At 42.0% G+C, this 17,566-nt stretch overlaps 1 protein-coding gene across 8 annotated transcripts in view; it reads right to left on the minus strand.

Moving 5' to 3' along the window:
• The window catches only part of LOC124711334 (glucose-6-phosphate exchanger SLC37A2), a 369,968-nt gene that overhangs the window by 13,347 nt on the left and 339,055 nt on the right, over window positions 1–17,566 (minus strand). For all 8 annotated transcript variants that reach the window (XM_047241365.1, XM_047241361.1, XM_047241362.1 and 5 more), the window contains 4 exons: window positions 17,169–17,264; window positions 16,989–17,079; window positions 16,484–16,632; window positions 3,394–3,595 (listed from right to left, as the gene is read on the minus strand). In XM_047241365.1, the coding sequence (XP_047097321.1) occupies window positions 3,394–3,595; window positions 16,484–16,632; window positions 16,989–17,079; window positions 17,169–17,264 (538 nt within the window). The remainder of the gene's footprint in view (window positions 1–3,393; window positions 3,596–16,483; window positions 16,633–16,988; window positions 17,080–17,168; window positions 17,265–17,566) is intronic.

Genomic DNA, 17,566 nt, shown 5'->3' on the forward strand with positions numbered 1-17,566 from the left:
GAAAGGCAGGGTGATAGTGGGAAGATCTTTAAATGTCCATAAAATGGTGGCCCACAGTGTTGGAGATAGAAATAGGGTCCACTATGACATTGTCTGCCACTGTCAGGCTGGAAATTGGGGAATGGATCTTGGTCCCAGAGAGCCGCCGGAGATTGGTCCACACGACGGAAGAGGGAGTGGAACTGTTAAAAGAAATCCACCTGGCTTTTTTACCATCCTGAAGAATATAACAACACTGTGCATGCAACTGTTTATAATGAATACAATTTGCCATCATAGGATGATGGTTAAAAATGCGGAGAGCGCATCTCCAAAGTCTTATTGTGTCACGGCAAGCCTCAGTTCAGCACGGGACTGAGACACAGTATGGTAAAGAGGAAGTGTGAGGAATGGAACATTCTGTGGTGGTAAGGATAACATTTGTAAGATATTTCACCTGGCCATCACAACTGGAGAAATGTTGTTCATCGAAGGTCAAGGGGGAGGAGTAAAGTGTCAAGTCGGCCATAGTAAGCTGCCATTTGGGTGTGCACGTAGTTTGGGGTAGGAGTCGGCAAATGGGTAGCACTCAGGAAATTGTCGCTCGAGTATGTGTCAAGAGAGAACAGAACAACCGAGACAGTGGGCAAGCTGAGCAATATAGAAAGATAAGTCCAAATGGGAATAGCTGTGCGAGGAGTCTGAAAGGAACGTGGGTGCTCCTGTGTTAAGGCAGAAGAGGTTAAGTTGATTGAGGTGGTCAGCCAAGAGGGCACCTCTGGGAAAGGTTCTGGGAGAACCCAAAGGGGAAGGTGTGCATTACAGTCACCGAGCAGCAGAAAGGGGTGAGGTAGCTGCCCAATAAGTTGGAGGAAGTTTGCCCTGGTGATATCGAATGATGGAGGGATTAAGCAGTACAAAGGGAAAAGGTAAAGTGAGGAAGGAAAAGGCAAACTGCAACAGCTTAAAGGCAGGTTGACTACGAACGTCTTCCCATATGAGCAGAATGACTCCCCCACGAGACAGAATGCTGTCCTTGAGGGGAAGGTCAAAATGGACCGGGAAGAAATGCAAAAGCTCAAAGCGGTCATGAGGGCGCAATTTTGTTTTCTGGAGGCAGAGAAAAAGTGGACGCTGCAAATCTAAGAGCAGCTGTAAATCCTCTTTGTTTGATCAAAGGCACAAACATTCCATTGAAGGAGAGCCGTAATGAAGAAAGGGGAGGAGCGAAAAAATGAAGGGGTATCATCTCAGTGGCTGCCGAGTGCCAGCCTTAAAAGACTCACTGCTACAGGGCACAGAGGATGGAGGATGCTGCTTCAAGAGATCTACAGAGATGTTAGCACTCTCCCTCTGTCGGCCTGTGAAATCCAGGGCAGAAAAACGGTTGGTGGTGAGCATTGGCAACGTGGAGGTTGGCTGGGCGAGGGTATCATGTGGCGACGCCACTGAATAGGATCTTCGAGTTGGTGAAGGATGGTTGGTTGGTTGGCTGATTGGGGTTGAAGGGACCAAACAGCAAGGTCATCAGTCCCTTGTTTCAAAATTGGTCCACTTGAATGGATTCACATCTCAGAAGAGTCATAAAGATACAGTCTTATCTCTCCAGTCACCCACCACCTCCAAAAGTCCCACTGTCTGGTCACAGAAATGCATTCCCCTTGTGACTCAGTCCTATCCAGGGCAAGAGCAACTGAATCACATTCTGCGCCAGGGTTTCGACTACCTCTCGTGCCCTGAAATGGGAAATGTCTTACCCACTATCTTTCCCACCCCTCCCACCATGTTATTCCCCTGCCCACCAAACTTGCAAAATATCCTTGTTCATCACTACACAACCCCTGCACCCACCACCACCCAAAGTCCCACTGTCCGGCCACAGAGAAGCATTCCCCTGGTGACTCAGTACTACCCAAGACTGGAGCAACCGAATCACATTCTGTGCCAGGGCTTTGACTACCTCTTATCATGCCCCTGAAATGAGGAATGCCGTACACACTATCCTTCTCACCCCTCCTACAGTAGTATTCTGCTGCTCTTTGAACTTCGACAATATCCTTGTCCACTCCTATACAACACCTGCTCCCAAACCTTTGTCCCATGGCTCATATTCTTGTAATAGACCTAGATGCAAGACTGTGCCATGCATTCTCCCACCACCACCTACTTCAGTCAGGTCACAAACATCACCTATCCCACCAAAGGCGGAGCTACCTGTTAAATCAGTCATGTGATCTACTAGCTAAGCCGCAACCAAACATTGTGCTGATTCTACGTAGGCATGACAACCAACAAGCTGTCTGTCTACATGAATGGCCACCGACAAACTGCAGCCAAGAAACAGATGGACCACCCAGTTGCTGAGCACACTGCTCAACACAATATTCTTCATTACAATGACTGCTTCATAGCCTATGACATCTGGATCCTCCCCATCAACACCAGATTTTCTGAATTTTGCAGATGGTATCTCTCCCTACAATATATTCTACATTCCCATAACCCTCAACCTTCATTAGTCATTGGCCTTACTCACCTATCCCCTTTCCAGTACTACACACCCTCTATTCCACCATCACACCCACAGTCTTTTTACATCTCTACTTTTCCGCTGTCCCCCCTCCCAGCCCTCTGTCAATCTCCCAGCTTCACTGCTGCACCTAACTGCCCTACCCTCTCTCCCCATCTTGTCCCTGTATGCTCCCACAAGCAGCACTTTACTGTCTCCCACCCCTATTCTACTATCCCTCCCCCTTCCATCCCAGCCTCCTTCCTTACCCCCACCAACCAGTTGCATCTCCCATCAAGTGCTGCTGCTCACAGTCTGGCCTTAGCAGCATGAGACTGTGGTCATGTGAGTGTGAGTTGCGTTTGTGTGAGTGTGAGTGAGTATGGGTGTGTATGTTGTCTACTCTGTCTAAGGCCTGTCTGGCTGAAAGGTTGGTTTGGCAGTCTTTATGTTGCGCCTATCTGCAACTCAGCATCTCCGCTATATGCTGAGTAGCAACTATCATTTTCATAATATTGTCAAAGCAGCCATCTAATTCAAACAAGTTTACCTTGCAATTGAATATTTCAAACACCAACTTAGGAGAAACATGCCAATGAGTGAAAAAAGTGGAATTACTGCACTAATTACATATCTACCTGCACTGTAAGAAGAGGACAATAGTTTTCAGAAAAGATATTGCTGCCAAAGTTTACCTCTCAATTTTGAGAAAATTGTAATTTTTAACAATTGAAATTGCTCATCACTTTTCCCTCGCTTTTCCATCTCAGTGCTCCAATCCATTTTCTTGTATGAAATCATTATTAGTTTACAATATAATCATTCTTTTTCGTATTACCTATTTTTGAAGCAAACTTTATTTTCTATCATAATACAAACAACCAGTATAAAGTTTTTCAGGTTACCTATTGAACCAGTGCCATCAATAATGGCTGTGACTGTGGCCAATGCCCTGGAGCTCCCTTTGAGTGACTCATGTGTGCCCAAGTCTGCAGAGACTGCCGTGGTGATTAGGGCGTAGGGCCCATTCACAAGAATGCCCACCACTATCAGCAGGAAGATGTTCATCTCCACACTCACAGACCCGTACTCATCATACACAAACATCTGAAAATAAAGAAGCACACAGTTTTAGAATTATTTCTTCCATATCCTCAGCATCAGTATAATGAAAGTCATTTATTCACTTATCAACTCATATCACATAATGACAGATATGGGAGATCACATTAACAAATGATATAACAGGAGTGAGTACAAATTGGGGGTGAGGAAATGTGAAATGTGGTCTCTTGCAATGTTCTGTGCCTGCCCATTCATGTTCTTGACTACTCACCTAAATGATTTTCCCAGAACATGGGAGGGCTCTTCAAACATTTTGATGTTTCTTGATGACAAGTATCACGATAAAGGGCTCTAACACATCCATACCTGCAAATACCTTATCCTTAACTGTACAGAGACTTATATGATCCAATTCCAAACAAATAAAAATCAGAAGTGAAAAATCAATGGACATATACTAGATACGGTAGGTCACCCAGTTGGATGGTAAAGTCAGGTCTCTTTGCACTTTAAAATCTGTCTCACTTTTTTTGACCTGCAGATGCGACTGCTAGCATTCTTTCACTCAATAGTGTCATATTATAATCTTCTGGAGAGATGCAGGTAAGGTCAAAAAGTGTACAGTAAAAGTCTTATTTAAAGTTGATAACCCAATATCATGCAGAGCATCTGCAGGGAGATTCTTACACTTGTGTGGCAATGTGTTTACTCCCTAATTTTTTGTGCTTAACAACTTCAACAAATTTAGGATGGGCAGTGAAATTCACAATGATAGCACTAGCAGTAAAAATAATTTCCATATACACTAAACATCCACACTTAGGCTCCAGGATGGTGTTTTATATTCTGATGCTAAAGTCTATAAGAGCTTAGTAACAGACACCAGACAGGAAATTGAAAATCCTCAGATATCCTGACTAGAAGAGTACCTTATCAGCCACTGCTCCTACAGTTTATCAGAATATTTGAACTTGAGGATGTAAATTCCACTGAAGTCTAATGTTTATATTAAACGGGTTTTGAATTTTTCAGTGTCAGCATTTATATGGGGTCTACTGGAAAAGTCAAGACCTATTTAATACAAATGTGTGTAAATTTACATAAATGTTTAGTTTGAAGACGTAGATAAAAAGATAAAAATGGTAGCCGAGTAGTGTAAGTGTTGTGACTCGCTGATCTTTCAAAGTACTGCCCCGCAGTTACGCGTGTCCTCTACATGCGGTGCTGTCTGCCAGCTATGCAGCAGCCGCGCCACCTAAGCGGCCAGCCAGCCAGCAGCCGCTAGACTGGGACTCAGTGTGATTTGAATGTTACAGTGTACATACGTCTTACTTTGTTTACTTGATCTGTGACTTACATGTATTGTGTCATCCTCAAAATATATTTGTTCAACTTGACATTATAACAATTGGCGATGAGGTAGTGAATTTTTCTTTTTCATCATTGACCCACAAGTTTCCATGGCTATTTTAGAACAACTATTGCAAGGTCTCATTGAACAGCAAACGCTTCTCACATCGGCGATTCATGATTTTGTCGCGGCATCCAATGCGGGACATCTCTCGTCATTATCTATACCTCCTTTTCCTCCTTACGACGAGATAGTGGAGGACTGGTCTGATTATGAAAAACGTCTTCGACAGCACTTCTTGGCATTTCATGTCGCGGACGAACAAACATGTAAGTCTCTGTTCCTTTCATGGATTTCACTTCAAATGTATCGGTTGTTGTCACAATTGGCTCCTTTGAAAGATCCTGCGTCTTTGTCCTTTGCTGAAATGTGCTCACTTCTGTCCGTATATTTTCAAAAGCATACGCATGTGGTAGCCTCTCGTGTTGCCTTTTATTGTTGTCAAAAACAACCAAATCAATCCTATCGCGCTTGGGCGGTTGAACTTCACGGCCTCAGTAGAAAGTGTCTATTCGTTACTGAAGTTCACAAAGAATCCTATGCCGATTCCATGGTACGGGATGCTATTATCCGGCCAGCACCCGACAAAGAAGTTAGGCAACATGCCCTTCAGTTGGCAAATCCGACTCTAGATGAAGTCCTATCCATTGTGCAGTCTTTTGAAATTTCTCGCGTCGCTGGAGCGCAAATAGAGGCATGGGGTGACGTCGGGGAAATACAACCTCTGTGCGATGTTGATGAAGCATGTGGCATGTCCCTGCCGGCTGACGTGGCCGCAGTACACTCCCAAGCTGAGCCTCAGCCTAACCGTAAACAAACCTCTAAGAAACTGCAGCAAAACCCCCGGCAACTTCCTTCATGTCCACGGTGTTTTACGAAACATTCATGGGAGGATTGTCCTCAACATTGGGCCGTGTGTCACAAATGCAAAAAGAAGGGTCATGTGTCCTCCGTTTGCAAATCCGACCGCATTCCTGATGTTCATGAACGTGACGCTGATTCTGCTTCTGTGTTGTCAGTCAATGGTACTTCTTCCCTTTCAGGGAAGTTATTCTTCACTGTCCAAATACTTGGTCGGGATGCTTGCATGCAGGTGGATACTGGTTCTGCTGCTGCTATCATCAATTCTCACACGTATCTTCAGTTGGGTTCTCCAATCCTATCACCTGCTGCTAGGCAATTACGGACGACCATAAACAGATTTCTCTCTTGGGACAATTTGATGCTGAGGTATCTTAAAAATCTGTCGTTCGCACTGTTCCCATATTTGTCGTCGATCATAATAATGCAGAGAATCTTTTTGGTTTTGATGCCTTTTGCATTTTTGGGTTCACCATAGATGACTCTGTCAATATCGTCTCTGATGCTATTCCTTATGCTCAACTGGATTTCTTGTCGACGACATTTTTGTCCCTTTTCTCTCCTGGGTTAGGCCGTGCAAATGACTTTGAAGCTCATATCATGCTCAAACCCACTGCTCGGCCTAAGTTTTTTAGGGCTCGGCCCATTCCTGTGGCCCTTCGTGATCAGGTCAAATGGGAGCTGGCTCATCTCACTGCTTCAGGGGTCTTGCTTCCTGTCACTTCCAGTGAGTGGTCCTCTTCTGTCATCATTGTTGCTAAGCCCAATGGCGATTTCAAAGCCACAGTAAATGCTCAATGCCTCATCGACACTTACCCTATGCCCCGACCTGAAGTATTGTTCACTAAACTTGCTGGAGGCCAGTATTTTTCTAAATTTGACCTGTCAGAAGCTTATCACCAACTTCCTCTCGACTCTGCTTCCTGACAGTTCCTGGTCCTTAAACACGCCTTTTGGCCTCTATCAATATCAATGATTGCCATTCGGGGTTGCCAGTGCCCCTGCTCTCTTTCAGCGATTCTTGGAACAATTATTGCTCCCTGTCCCTGGGTGTATAAATTACATGGACGACATTCTTGTCACTGGCTCCACCACTGAAGAACATCTTCGAAATCTCTGCACACTTTTTCATGTCTTACACGCTGCCGGTCTTAAGTGTAACCTTCAGAAATCAAAATTTTTTCAGGCGCCTATCACATACTTGGGGTTTCAACTCTCTCAGGACGGTATTCGTCTGCTTCAGCAAACTGTCACTGTGATCAATGCCCTTCCTCGCCCTACATCTGTTAAGGAACTGCAGGCCTTCTTGGGGAAATTAGCATACTATCACAAGTTTTTACCGTCTGCTGCTTCGGTGGCTCAGCCGTTGCATCGCCTGTTGCATAAAAACGTGCCTTTTCACTGGTCCGCATCATGCGATGAGGCTTTCCAGAAATTGAAGACTATGCTGAAACAGGCCCCATGCCTGGCTACTAATCGACCTGGCCAACATCTTGTTCTTGCCACAGACGCCTCTCAATACGGGGTTGGTGCAGTCCTTGTGCACCGTTTTTCTGATGGTTCTGAACAACCCATTGCTTATGCCCCAAAATGCTCACGGATGCCCAACAAAAATATTCTCAAATTGAAAAATAAGCTTTGGCCATTAGCTATGCTCTTCATAACATTGGTGTTTTTCTCTATGGATCCAAATTTCATCTTGTTACGGACCACAAGCCACTTGTTTCCTTGTTTCATCCATCAACGTCGTTTCCCAACAAGGCTGCACACTGCCTCCTGCGTTGGGCTCTTTACTTGTCTCGTTTCAATTATGAATTTCATTTCTGCGCGCGCACATGCGAACGTGCATGTGCGCGCGCACACACACTTGTTACCACTCTCTTTGACCACAGTGGCTGGAGAAAGCCATAATGTATGCATAAAGTGTGCTTGGTTTTGTGTGTGTGTGTGTGTGTGTGTGTGTGTGTGTGTGTGTGTGTGTGTGTGTGTGCGTGTGCGCTTCCTTTTCTTATCAAAAGGTAAGTGTGTAGTAGTCTTTTTATTCTGCTTGTCTGCAACTCTGTGTATTACCTTTATGCGAGTTACAATCTATCATCTTCAAAATTTTACATCGAAAATTTCAGCCAAATCATTTGGCATTTTGGCAGCTGTCACTCCCTCCACACACCAAAAAATCCACCCATGCAGTTTCGACACCTACTGACAGTGTATCTGCAATGACAAGAACTCCTTTGCCTAGTGGTGCCTTCCCAGAGACACATTAACCCCACCACTTCTTTCCAAACACTGTCTACAATAAATTTCCTGTGCCGTATCCTCACACACTTCTGATCCTCCCACCACCCCAGGAAGCAGTGCCCCCCCCATCACCTAATATCACTCTGAACTGGAACAACCGGTCCATATCCTTCACCAGAGCTTTGTTTATTTATCAACATTCACTGGCCCTGAAATGAAGGACATCCTACCCATGATCCTTTCCACCCATTTTCTATTCCATCACCTCTGGTACCGCGCACCGCGGAATTTGAATCTGCGCCAAACGCCATGGACGTTGAAGATCCATAGAGGTCTCTGCACCATCGCGCCGTAAGTTGTAGTGGCTTTTAGTGTGAGGACGCCACAGTGAAACATGTGGTCCCAGCGGCTAATAGCGGCGCCCCTGATAGCATACTTAAGCGCCTGCCTCACGCTCAGCCAACAGTCTAACATTGTGTTGCGTCTCAGGACATATCGTCTCAGACAGCGTATTGACTTCGTGTTACTATTCCAGTGGACATGGTTGTCTTGTTTGGTTCGTTACTCTGTTGTCTGTTCTTGTTGTGTCGTAAGGTCCTCCGTTGGTTGTGTCCATCCTCTCCAGTTGTGTTGTTGTTCGCGGGCCGGTCCGCGGGTCCCGCCACGTTTCTGTCACTACTACCCCGCGACTGTTCCGGTCGCCGTTACATCATCATCCACCCAACCTCAAAGCATCCGAGTCCATCCTTATACCATTCCCACTGCATCCCCTTGCTACAGGGGTCATATCCCTGTGGAAGAACCAGGTGGTAGACTTGCCCAATCCACCAACCCAGCACTTTCTACTCCAGTCCGGTCATGGGATTATCCTATCCTACCAGTGGCAAAGCCGCCCAAGAAAGCAGCCAGGTCATGCTGCAATACTGCACAGCTTTTTAAGTTAGTATGACAATCAACCAGCTGTGTGCCACAATGAATGGGCACCACCGAGAGCAATGGCTGCTCCATAACCCATGCCACCTGGATCCTTCTATACAGCGCCAGCTTTCCTGAACTACGTAGACAGGAGTTATCCTTGCAACAAATCTTTTGCTCCTGTAATCCTCCTGGACCCAGTCTCTGTTAACCACTGTCCACACACCCTCCACCCCACAGTTTCCCTCCCAATTCACATCTCCATGCCACCTTCACCGTGTGCTGGTCACTACCACCACTGGTGCACCACAAGCCTAGGCTAGCCTCTACACCTGCCACCCTTTCCTCCCACATTTCTAGCCAGCAAACCAGCTGCCACTCTCTGAGCTGTCACCTACCCACCATGAGCCCTCTTTCCTCTTTCCTGCCTCCTGGCTCTGCCCCTCCCCCCCTTTCCCACCCCAAGAAGTCCCCATGCCAAACTGAATCACAGCAATGTGTGTTTAGTTGATACTGTGTAGGGGCACAGAGATTTTGTGATTATTTGTGTGTGTGTGTGTGTGTGTGTGTGTGTGTGTACACACTATCTTGAGAAAAGATTGATCCTGGAAGGTAGCAAGTTTTCTTTCCATTTTTTGTGTGCCTGTTGATAACTGAACGTTTCTCATATTCCACAAGTGACCTCTTTTACTTTTAAATTATTTACATTCTACCAGAACTTTCCTTCTATATTTATAACTACAAGTAATACATTGTTACAGTCATGGTTTGGGTTTCTGAAGGGTTTTGATACTGAAAAGACTATTTACACATACAACGACAATGTACTTCATTCTTTAAGACAATAAATTACAGGCTACTGGCATATTCTGTGATCTATCAAAGCCATTTGACTATGTGAATCACAATACAGCAATATCGTGTTTGTACGTCCCTCATTACCGCCTTTTCCCGCATAGTAAGTTCATGTTTGGAAGTCCCAGTCCTAATTTGCATCAAACACATGTTAAAACATTTATACATTCTTCCACCCCTTTTAGCATGTTCAAAATAGTTAGTAACTGTATTATTTGGCTGCTGCAACTTTTGTCACCATGAATTCTGAGTGTGGCGGGAGTAGGGCATTTGCAGATGTGGGGCGCAGAAATGTGCTGTCAGACAGTGTTATTCAGTGGCAGCAGCTTTGCAAGTCAGAGATCATCTGCTATGGTAGAAATGATTTGTCAAAGTAATTCATATTAGCTGGCAGTAACTCTGACAACTTCCAACTTCTGTAGCAGACTAACAATAATAATAATAATTATTTATTAGCATGTAGCTCAGTTGCTAGTGTTCTTTGTTCACGTTTAGCTTCTGACTGACGTAGACTGTGATTTTTTTTTTGTTTTTTTTTTTGTTTTGTTGTTGTTGTTGTTGTCTTAACAGTGTACTGATACATCATGGACAAAAAGATAGTGAGACAGTTAACAAACAATGAAAAATGGTGCATTATTCAGAAAGTGGACAAAAACTCACGCGTGAAGGTTGATGATACTGCATGAAAACTGAACATTTCTCCATCAAAATTAAATACATTAGTGAGCACACAAAAAGTAACTGAAGCAGCTTGGTTGGAAGGAGAAACAGTAAATGAAATTGAGTGCATGATGGTCATATATTTCACACAAAAATTATTACTTAAAGATTTCAAAGCATTCAACAGTAGGATCAAAAGGTTCAAGAACTTGTTGTGTATAAATAAGTTTGAGGTGAGACTAGAAGCGTAAACATTGACACTGTTCAGTCATGGAAAAATACTCTTCCATCAGTCATAGAAAGGTACAGCCACAATTCAGATGAAATTGGCTTATTCATTCACCTCCTTCCAGACAAAACTCTCTAGTTCAAAAACTCTCTAGTTCAGAGGACAGAAAGGCTACAGCAGAAAATTTAAAAGAGAGGCTAACTGTTTTATTATGTTGTAATGAAAATGGAACAAAAAAAAATTTGATGCCAATAATAATTGAAAAGGTGAAGAGTCCACAATGCTTTAAAAATGCGTGGATGTTTCCATGCAAATAATTATCTAATGCGAAAGCATGGGTAACAACAATTACATTCGAACAATTATTATGTGCCTGGGATGGAAGGTTGGGTATTAGAAGCGGCCAAACATCCTGTTTATTGAACAGTGTGCAGTGCATTCCCAAGATAAGACAAAGCTATATAATTTAAATGTAATTTTTTTTCCTCCCACCTTTACAAGTCACCTTCAGTCACTAGACCACAGCACTATAAAACGCCTGAAAGGAAAACACAGGAAGATTCTTGTATGTAAGAGGCTGGGCTGTCTTCATACTAGAATGAGAAAGGTAATGTTCTTGAACACTATGCATCTTATAAGAAGTGCCAGAGATTCCGTGCAAGAAAGCACTCTCAAACTGATTAAAGAAGGCTGACTTTCATCAGATGCTTATAGAGGACATTGTGTCACAAAACAAAGGAACTGCAGCTGAGCAATAGCAGCCAATAATGGTGCAAAAAGAAAACGTTGGCTATCTTAGCTTCAACTAATATGTTAAATGTGATGAAGGTGTTGCCATCTTGTCAGTCCATAACAATTGAGGAAGTGTTGCAGGAACACGTGGCAAAGAAACAAGAAGAAAGTGAAGACAAGAATGAACTAGAATCTTTGTCAGTTACAATAATATCAAAACTACTGAAGCAATGGACACTTCAGCATTGTGTTTTGAATTTTGAGTTGACAGGGAAGTGACAGACATATTAACTAGGCACAAAAGAAACACTCAAGTATTTATATGTTTTCCAAACTTTTGTGAAGTTAGGACTACACATTGTATCTTCTTGTATTATAGTGTTGTCAGTTTAAGATAGTTTGTTGAAAGGACAATACCTATTAACTTATCAGTAGTGATTTGCTAATGGAGCTATGCTGAATGAATGACATTCATTTGTTTTGAGAAGTGTAATAAAAGTTGCGATTTTAGTGTATTTTTATATTTTTTCCACAACACATGCCAGGTACGTATTTTGGATGCTAAAGGTCATGCTCTTGTGTAACATAACTGCCCTGCATTCCAAATGGCTGATAGTATAAGTGTACAAGTTCAATTTATTGGATTTAGCCCATGTTGCTGTATTTTACACATTTTTGCTTCTTGAATACTGACACTGTTTTGAGAGGTTCTGGTTGCGATATTCCGAATGTGTTCTTAAAAAGGCACATTTTGAATTTTAATTTATTGAAGGAGCACACCAGGAGGTGTGTACTCCAAACATGGTACCTTAAATCCCACATTTTCACCAATGAACAAACAATCTTTACCAAATTAGGTATTTTTCAGTAGTATGATGTTCAAAATAGTGGTCCCTTCAAAAATGTGCTAATAAGATTCCACCATATCCTTTTAAGTAAATTATAATTTTATGATTTAACAGGGAATATGACAAAATGGTACAAAACAAAGGGTGTCAACAGGAAAGAGTCCTGTTATTAAGCTGTGTCAGTATCCAACAAGGATCCATCTTACGGCCATCTGTTCTTTCTTGTGTTTGTTAATGACCTTTCATTAGTATTTTTACCAGATCCAAGTTTGTTTTGGTTCCATATTACACAAACATTGCAATAAACAGCAAATCAAATATAGTTTTAGAAAGGCCAGTTATTTAAATTTTTCGAGATGTTAACAAATTGTTACTACCCAAACTTAGTCACTAAACTCTGAGAATACGCCCCCTATAAACTCAAAACATTTTTAGAAGAGGTTCACAGGGTTAAAATTATGAGATTAAAAATTTATAGTAAAGAGGACAGAAGGGTGGTGCACAGAAACTCATTATAGATAACAATGAACACTAGCTTTTGAGTACTTGCTCTTTTAACAGTAAGAATACGCACATTCACACACAACCACACAGACACCCAAATGTGCGTGCCTGCAGTAGCAGCAAGACTGGTTACTGGATATTTATTATTGAAAGCAGCTGCCAAGGTAGATGGAAGGGGGTAGGGAGGGGGAGGATGGGCTAGGGAAGGAGGCGCGAGGCATGGAGCGGGCAGAAAGGTAGTGTGAGAGAGGTCTTTCACCAGATGACTCTGTTTTGTGAGAGTTTGTGTGCACTCATATGAGAGAAAGAGCAATAGCTCGGAAGCTAGTATTAACAGTTTTCGTTTCTGTTCGTCATACACCACTACTTCACAGGTAAGTGGTTGCCCTTCCCTTCTTATACATTTATTTGCAATTTGCATGTTGTCAGATATAGATGACATAGATATAAAGAAGCTAGCATACACTGCATACTTTCACCCCATAATGTAAAACAGCATCTCTTTAAGGGCTATTGAGGTCAGGCTAAGTTTTTTGGGCTCAAAATTTTGTTCTACAGACTTGACAGTCTCCTCTCTATGGACCTACCGAACAAAAAGTATATTAAATCTAATCAGTCTGAATGCTGTGCTCCCACGTTTCTCCTAATTGCAACCATCCAAATGTCTTTCTCATCACTCTAGATGTCAGTTTCCAAGTTTACCTGTCTGCTTCAACTGTAATGTTTAATAATACTACTCTCATTAATATACGAGGTGCGGCCAGAAAAAAACCGGACTGATGCTGGAAAAAACATTTATTTACAATTATTTACAATTTCATGTTATCTCCTTCAATGTACTCTCCTCCTCGGTCTCTACACCGCTCCATACGAATTTTCCACTGTTCATAGCAATGCTGCAGATCATTTTCGGTAAGGCCATACATTACTTCCGTCGCATTTTCTTTTACTGCTTCAACAGTCTCAAATCCAGTTCCTTTCAAAGCTGACTTGACTTTAGGAAAAAGAAAAAAGTCACAGGGGGCCAAATCAGGTGAGTAGGGTGGATGATCTAAGATGGGAATGTTGTGTTTTGCCAAAAACATCTTCACTGACAACGGACTGTGAGCTGGGGCATTGTCTTGGTGAAGGATCCATGACTTTTTTCTCCACAAATCGTTCCGTTTTCTCCGTACTCGCTCACGTAGGGTAGCCAGGATGCTAATGTAGTAATGCTGATTCACTGTTTGTCCCTCTGGTACCCAATCAATGTGCACAATCCCTTTGATGTCAAAAAAAACAATCATCATTGCCTTGAATTTCGATTTTGACATTCGTGCTTTTTTTTGTCGTGGAGAACCAGGAGTTTTCCAATGCATCGATTGGCGTTTAGTTTCGGGATCGTAAGTAAAAAACCACGATTCATCGCAAGTAATAACATTTTGTAAGAAGGTGGGATCACTATCAATGTTTTCCAGGATGTCAGAACAAATCATTCTTCGGCGTTCCTTCTGTTCAATTGTGAGACACTTTGGAACCATTTTTGAACACACTTTGTTCATGTTGAAACTTTCATGAAGAATCTGCCTAACACTTTCCTTGTCAACTCCTGTTAACTCAGACACTGCTCTGATTGTTAAACGGCGATCTTGTCGAACAAGTTTACCGATTTTTTCAATGTTTGCATCAGTTTTTGCTGACAATGGTCTGCCAGTGCGAGTGTCATCACTGGTGTCTTCGCGGCCATCTTTAAATCGTTTAAACCACTCAAACACTTGTGTTCGCGATAAACAATCATCGCCGTACACTTGTTGTAACATTACAAACGTTTCACTTGCAGATTTTCCTAGTTTGAAACAAAATTTGATGTTAACACGCTGTTCTTTCTGTACACTCAACATTTTCCGACGCACAGACAAAACGTCAACTACTTAAAACAGACGCCACGGGCAGACTGAGTGCAGGAGGCAGATGAAACTTAAGCAGTAGGCGGAGCGAGAGTCACGTGACAGGCCACGCGACTTTCAGCCTTATTGCATTCGTTTTACTATTTCACCAGTACTAGTCCGGTTTTTTTCTAGCCACACCTCGTACACATGGCATATTTAGAGAGAACATGCTCCCACAATCAGGCAAGATCCATGCAAACATTTTGCAAACTTGCACATGAATAAAACCAAATAAAATAAATCTTGTCTCACACTAAAATTTCAGACTATTGTTTTTCCCCTTACTCCATATCAACACGCCATCAGCGCTAACTCCACTATGACAGCTCTCTCAGTTTACTCCGGTTCGATGTCTTCCTTATCATGCCAGCCTAGTTGTGACCTATTTCTATCATTTGGCTGCAAGTTCAGATATCACATTCTTTGTTCACTTGCTAATTGGTAACTGAGGCATGCACAGTTCACACTGTGAAACGAAACTTGGGACAATACACAGCAGCACGAGGGAAAACAATTATCAAATGTAGTGAGTACTGATGGTGGAGCTTGCACTAAAGGCAGCAGACTGTTAATATGGAGTTAGGTTAACACTAACAATCTAGTATTTTATTGTGGGACAGGACTGACTTTGCTTGTTTTTATTTATCTTGTGCTAGGGTGCAAAATTCTTATATGGCTTTTGGCCTGATGATGGAAGCACAACCCCCCCCCCCCCCCCAATCTCTCTCTCTCTCTCTCTCTGTGTTTGTGTGTGTGTGTATGTGTGTGTGTGCGAGAGAGAGAGAGAGAGAGAGAGAGAGAGAGAGAGAGAGAGAGAGAGAGAGAGATAATGTGATTAAACAATGGAAAATCCAGGATGGAGTGAAAGAATATTATGAAAAGGAAAATTGGTACTCACCATATAGCGGAGATGCTGAGTTGCAGATAGGCACAACAAATAGACTGTCACAATATAAGCTTTCGGCCAAGAAGGCCTTTGTCTAAAATAGACACCAAACACACACACACACACACACACACACACACACACACACACACACACACACACACACACCTGCAGCTTCTGGCAGCTGAAGCCACACACATTTTTGACAAAGGCCATGTTGGTCGGAAGCTTATATGGGACAGTCTTTTTGTTGTGCCTAACTGTGACTCAGCATCTCTACTATATGGTGAGTAGCAACTTTCATTTTCACAATAATGTGATTAGCATGATTTAACATTATGAATGAAGCTCACAAATAACTTTCAGAAACTCTATCCAACTAACAGCTCCCATAAAAAGGTGAAATTAAAATGTCAGTTCGCCCCTGACTTGTGGTAATTCTAACAAGACATGGAACTGTTCAATTTATCCATTATTTTGTCCTCTTATAAAGAGTATCTGCACATTCCTTGTTAACCAAGTATCACAAAAAACAAAAATTGTAAACTGGTAGACAATATGTTTTTGTGCGTGTAGCCACATGGATAACTTCCTTTTTGCATAAAAACTGAACTGGCAACCTGGCTGGACACTCAAAAACATGGCTCATCCATAACGCCTGGGAAAACATGAATCAGACAGTGTGTTGACAATATGCAAATTACAGGATCCCTTTGGCAGTGGGAATTACTTAAGGTATTGAATGTAACTTCTACTTTCTTTTGTCAGCTAACACTTGATATTAAAGTTCATGTTATGCATAAAAAAGAAACTACTTGCATATTCTCTAAACTATAAGTAAATATGTTCCAATGCATATTTACCAAAGGAATGGCTACAACAAGCATCCCAGCACAAGTAACAGCGCTCATTCCAGTGTAATCACTGATCACACCTGCCGCAATGCCGCCGATTATGCCACCAACATCAAATAAGGTAGAAACGTCAGCGCTGAGAGTTGCACCCAATGTTGCTGTGAGATATGTCTTCATAATTTTCAGCACAACACAAAACATCACAATTAAATGTCGGAGTATTAATCAACAAAAATCTACCACAGAACATACTTTCATATAAAAACATTATGACCTTCACTTGATGACATACTTGCAGTTTGAAACCCATGCATTAAGGAGGGTTTTGATTAGAAGTTGGAGATCACGAATTACATACAACAAAAAAATTAAATTTTAGACAATCACATACAATGCAGTTTATGGACATTTTTGTCTAGTATTATGTTCATATCTATATCTGAGTGACACAGAAACAAAATATCAAAAAAATGGGGCTGACATTTTAATAGTTAACTAGATCAACTATACTTACTTGATGCTGATATGTATAAAGGAAGCCAGTAAAGAAACGTGTAGCTCACTAATTTTGCAAAAAATAGGGAAAGAGAATATTCCACAACTCCCTGGAAAAAGAAGAAATTAAAAGTGTTGACACTTATACACAAAGCTAATTTTCCATTAACTCAAAGCACACTGAAATCTTTAAACATACCGGAATTTTTAGTGCTGACCAGAAACCGATGGGTGTTTCATTTGGAATCACTGCTGCAATTGGCATTGTCTCATTTGGAGGGAATCTCTTTATTTCCTGGGACAGACAATTTTAGGAATGATAAGTTGCATATATCAGTCATCAGTGTAAATTTCCATAGATGCAAGGTACACTATTTGCAGAAATCAGTGTCATACATTTTCAGTCTTGTTGCTTTCAGTAACAAAAATATTAACAATCTGGATTCAAATATGATGATTAGAGCACATCGAGGCCGTTAATAGAAAGTTTCTGGATACAATTAACATGTATTTGTAACAGTATCAGAAGATTCTTCTATTTTGTCAGAACAGTGATGGACAGAAACTGGATTTCAAATTCAAATTTCTAATTATAAT

Source organism: Schistocerca piceifrons, chromosome 8 (assembly GCF_021461385.2).
Source record: "Schistocerca piceifrons isolate TAMUIC-IGC-003096 chromosome 8, iqSchPice1.1, whole genome shotgun sequence".
Lineage (NCBI taxonomy): Eukaryota > Metazoa > Arthropoda > Insecta > Orthoptera > Acrididae > Schistocerca > Schistocerca piceifrons.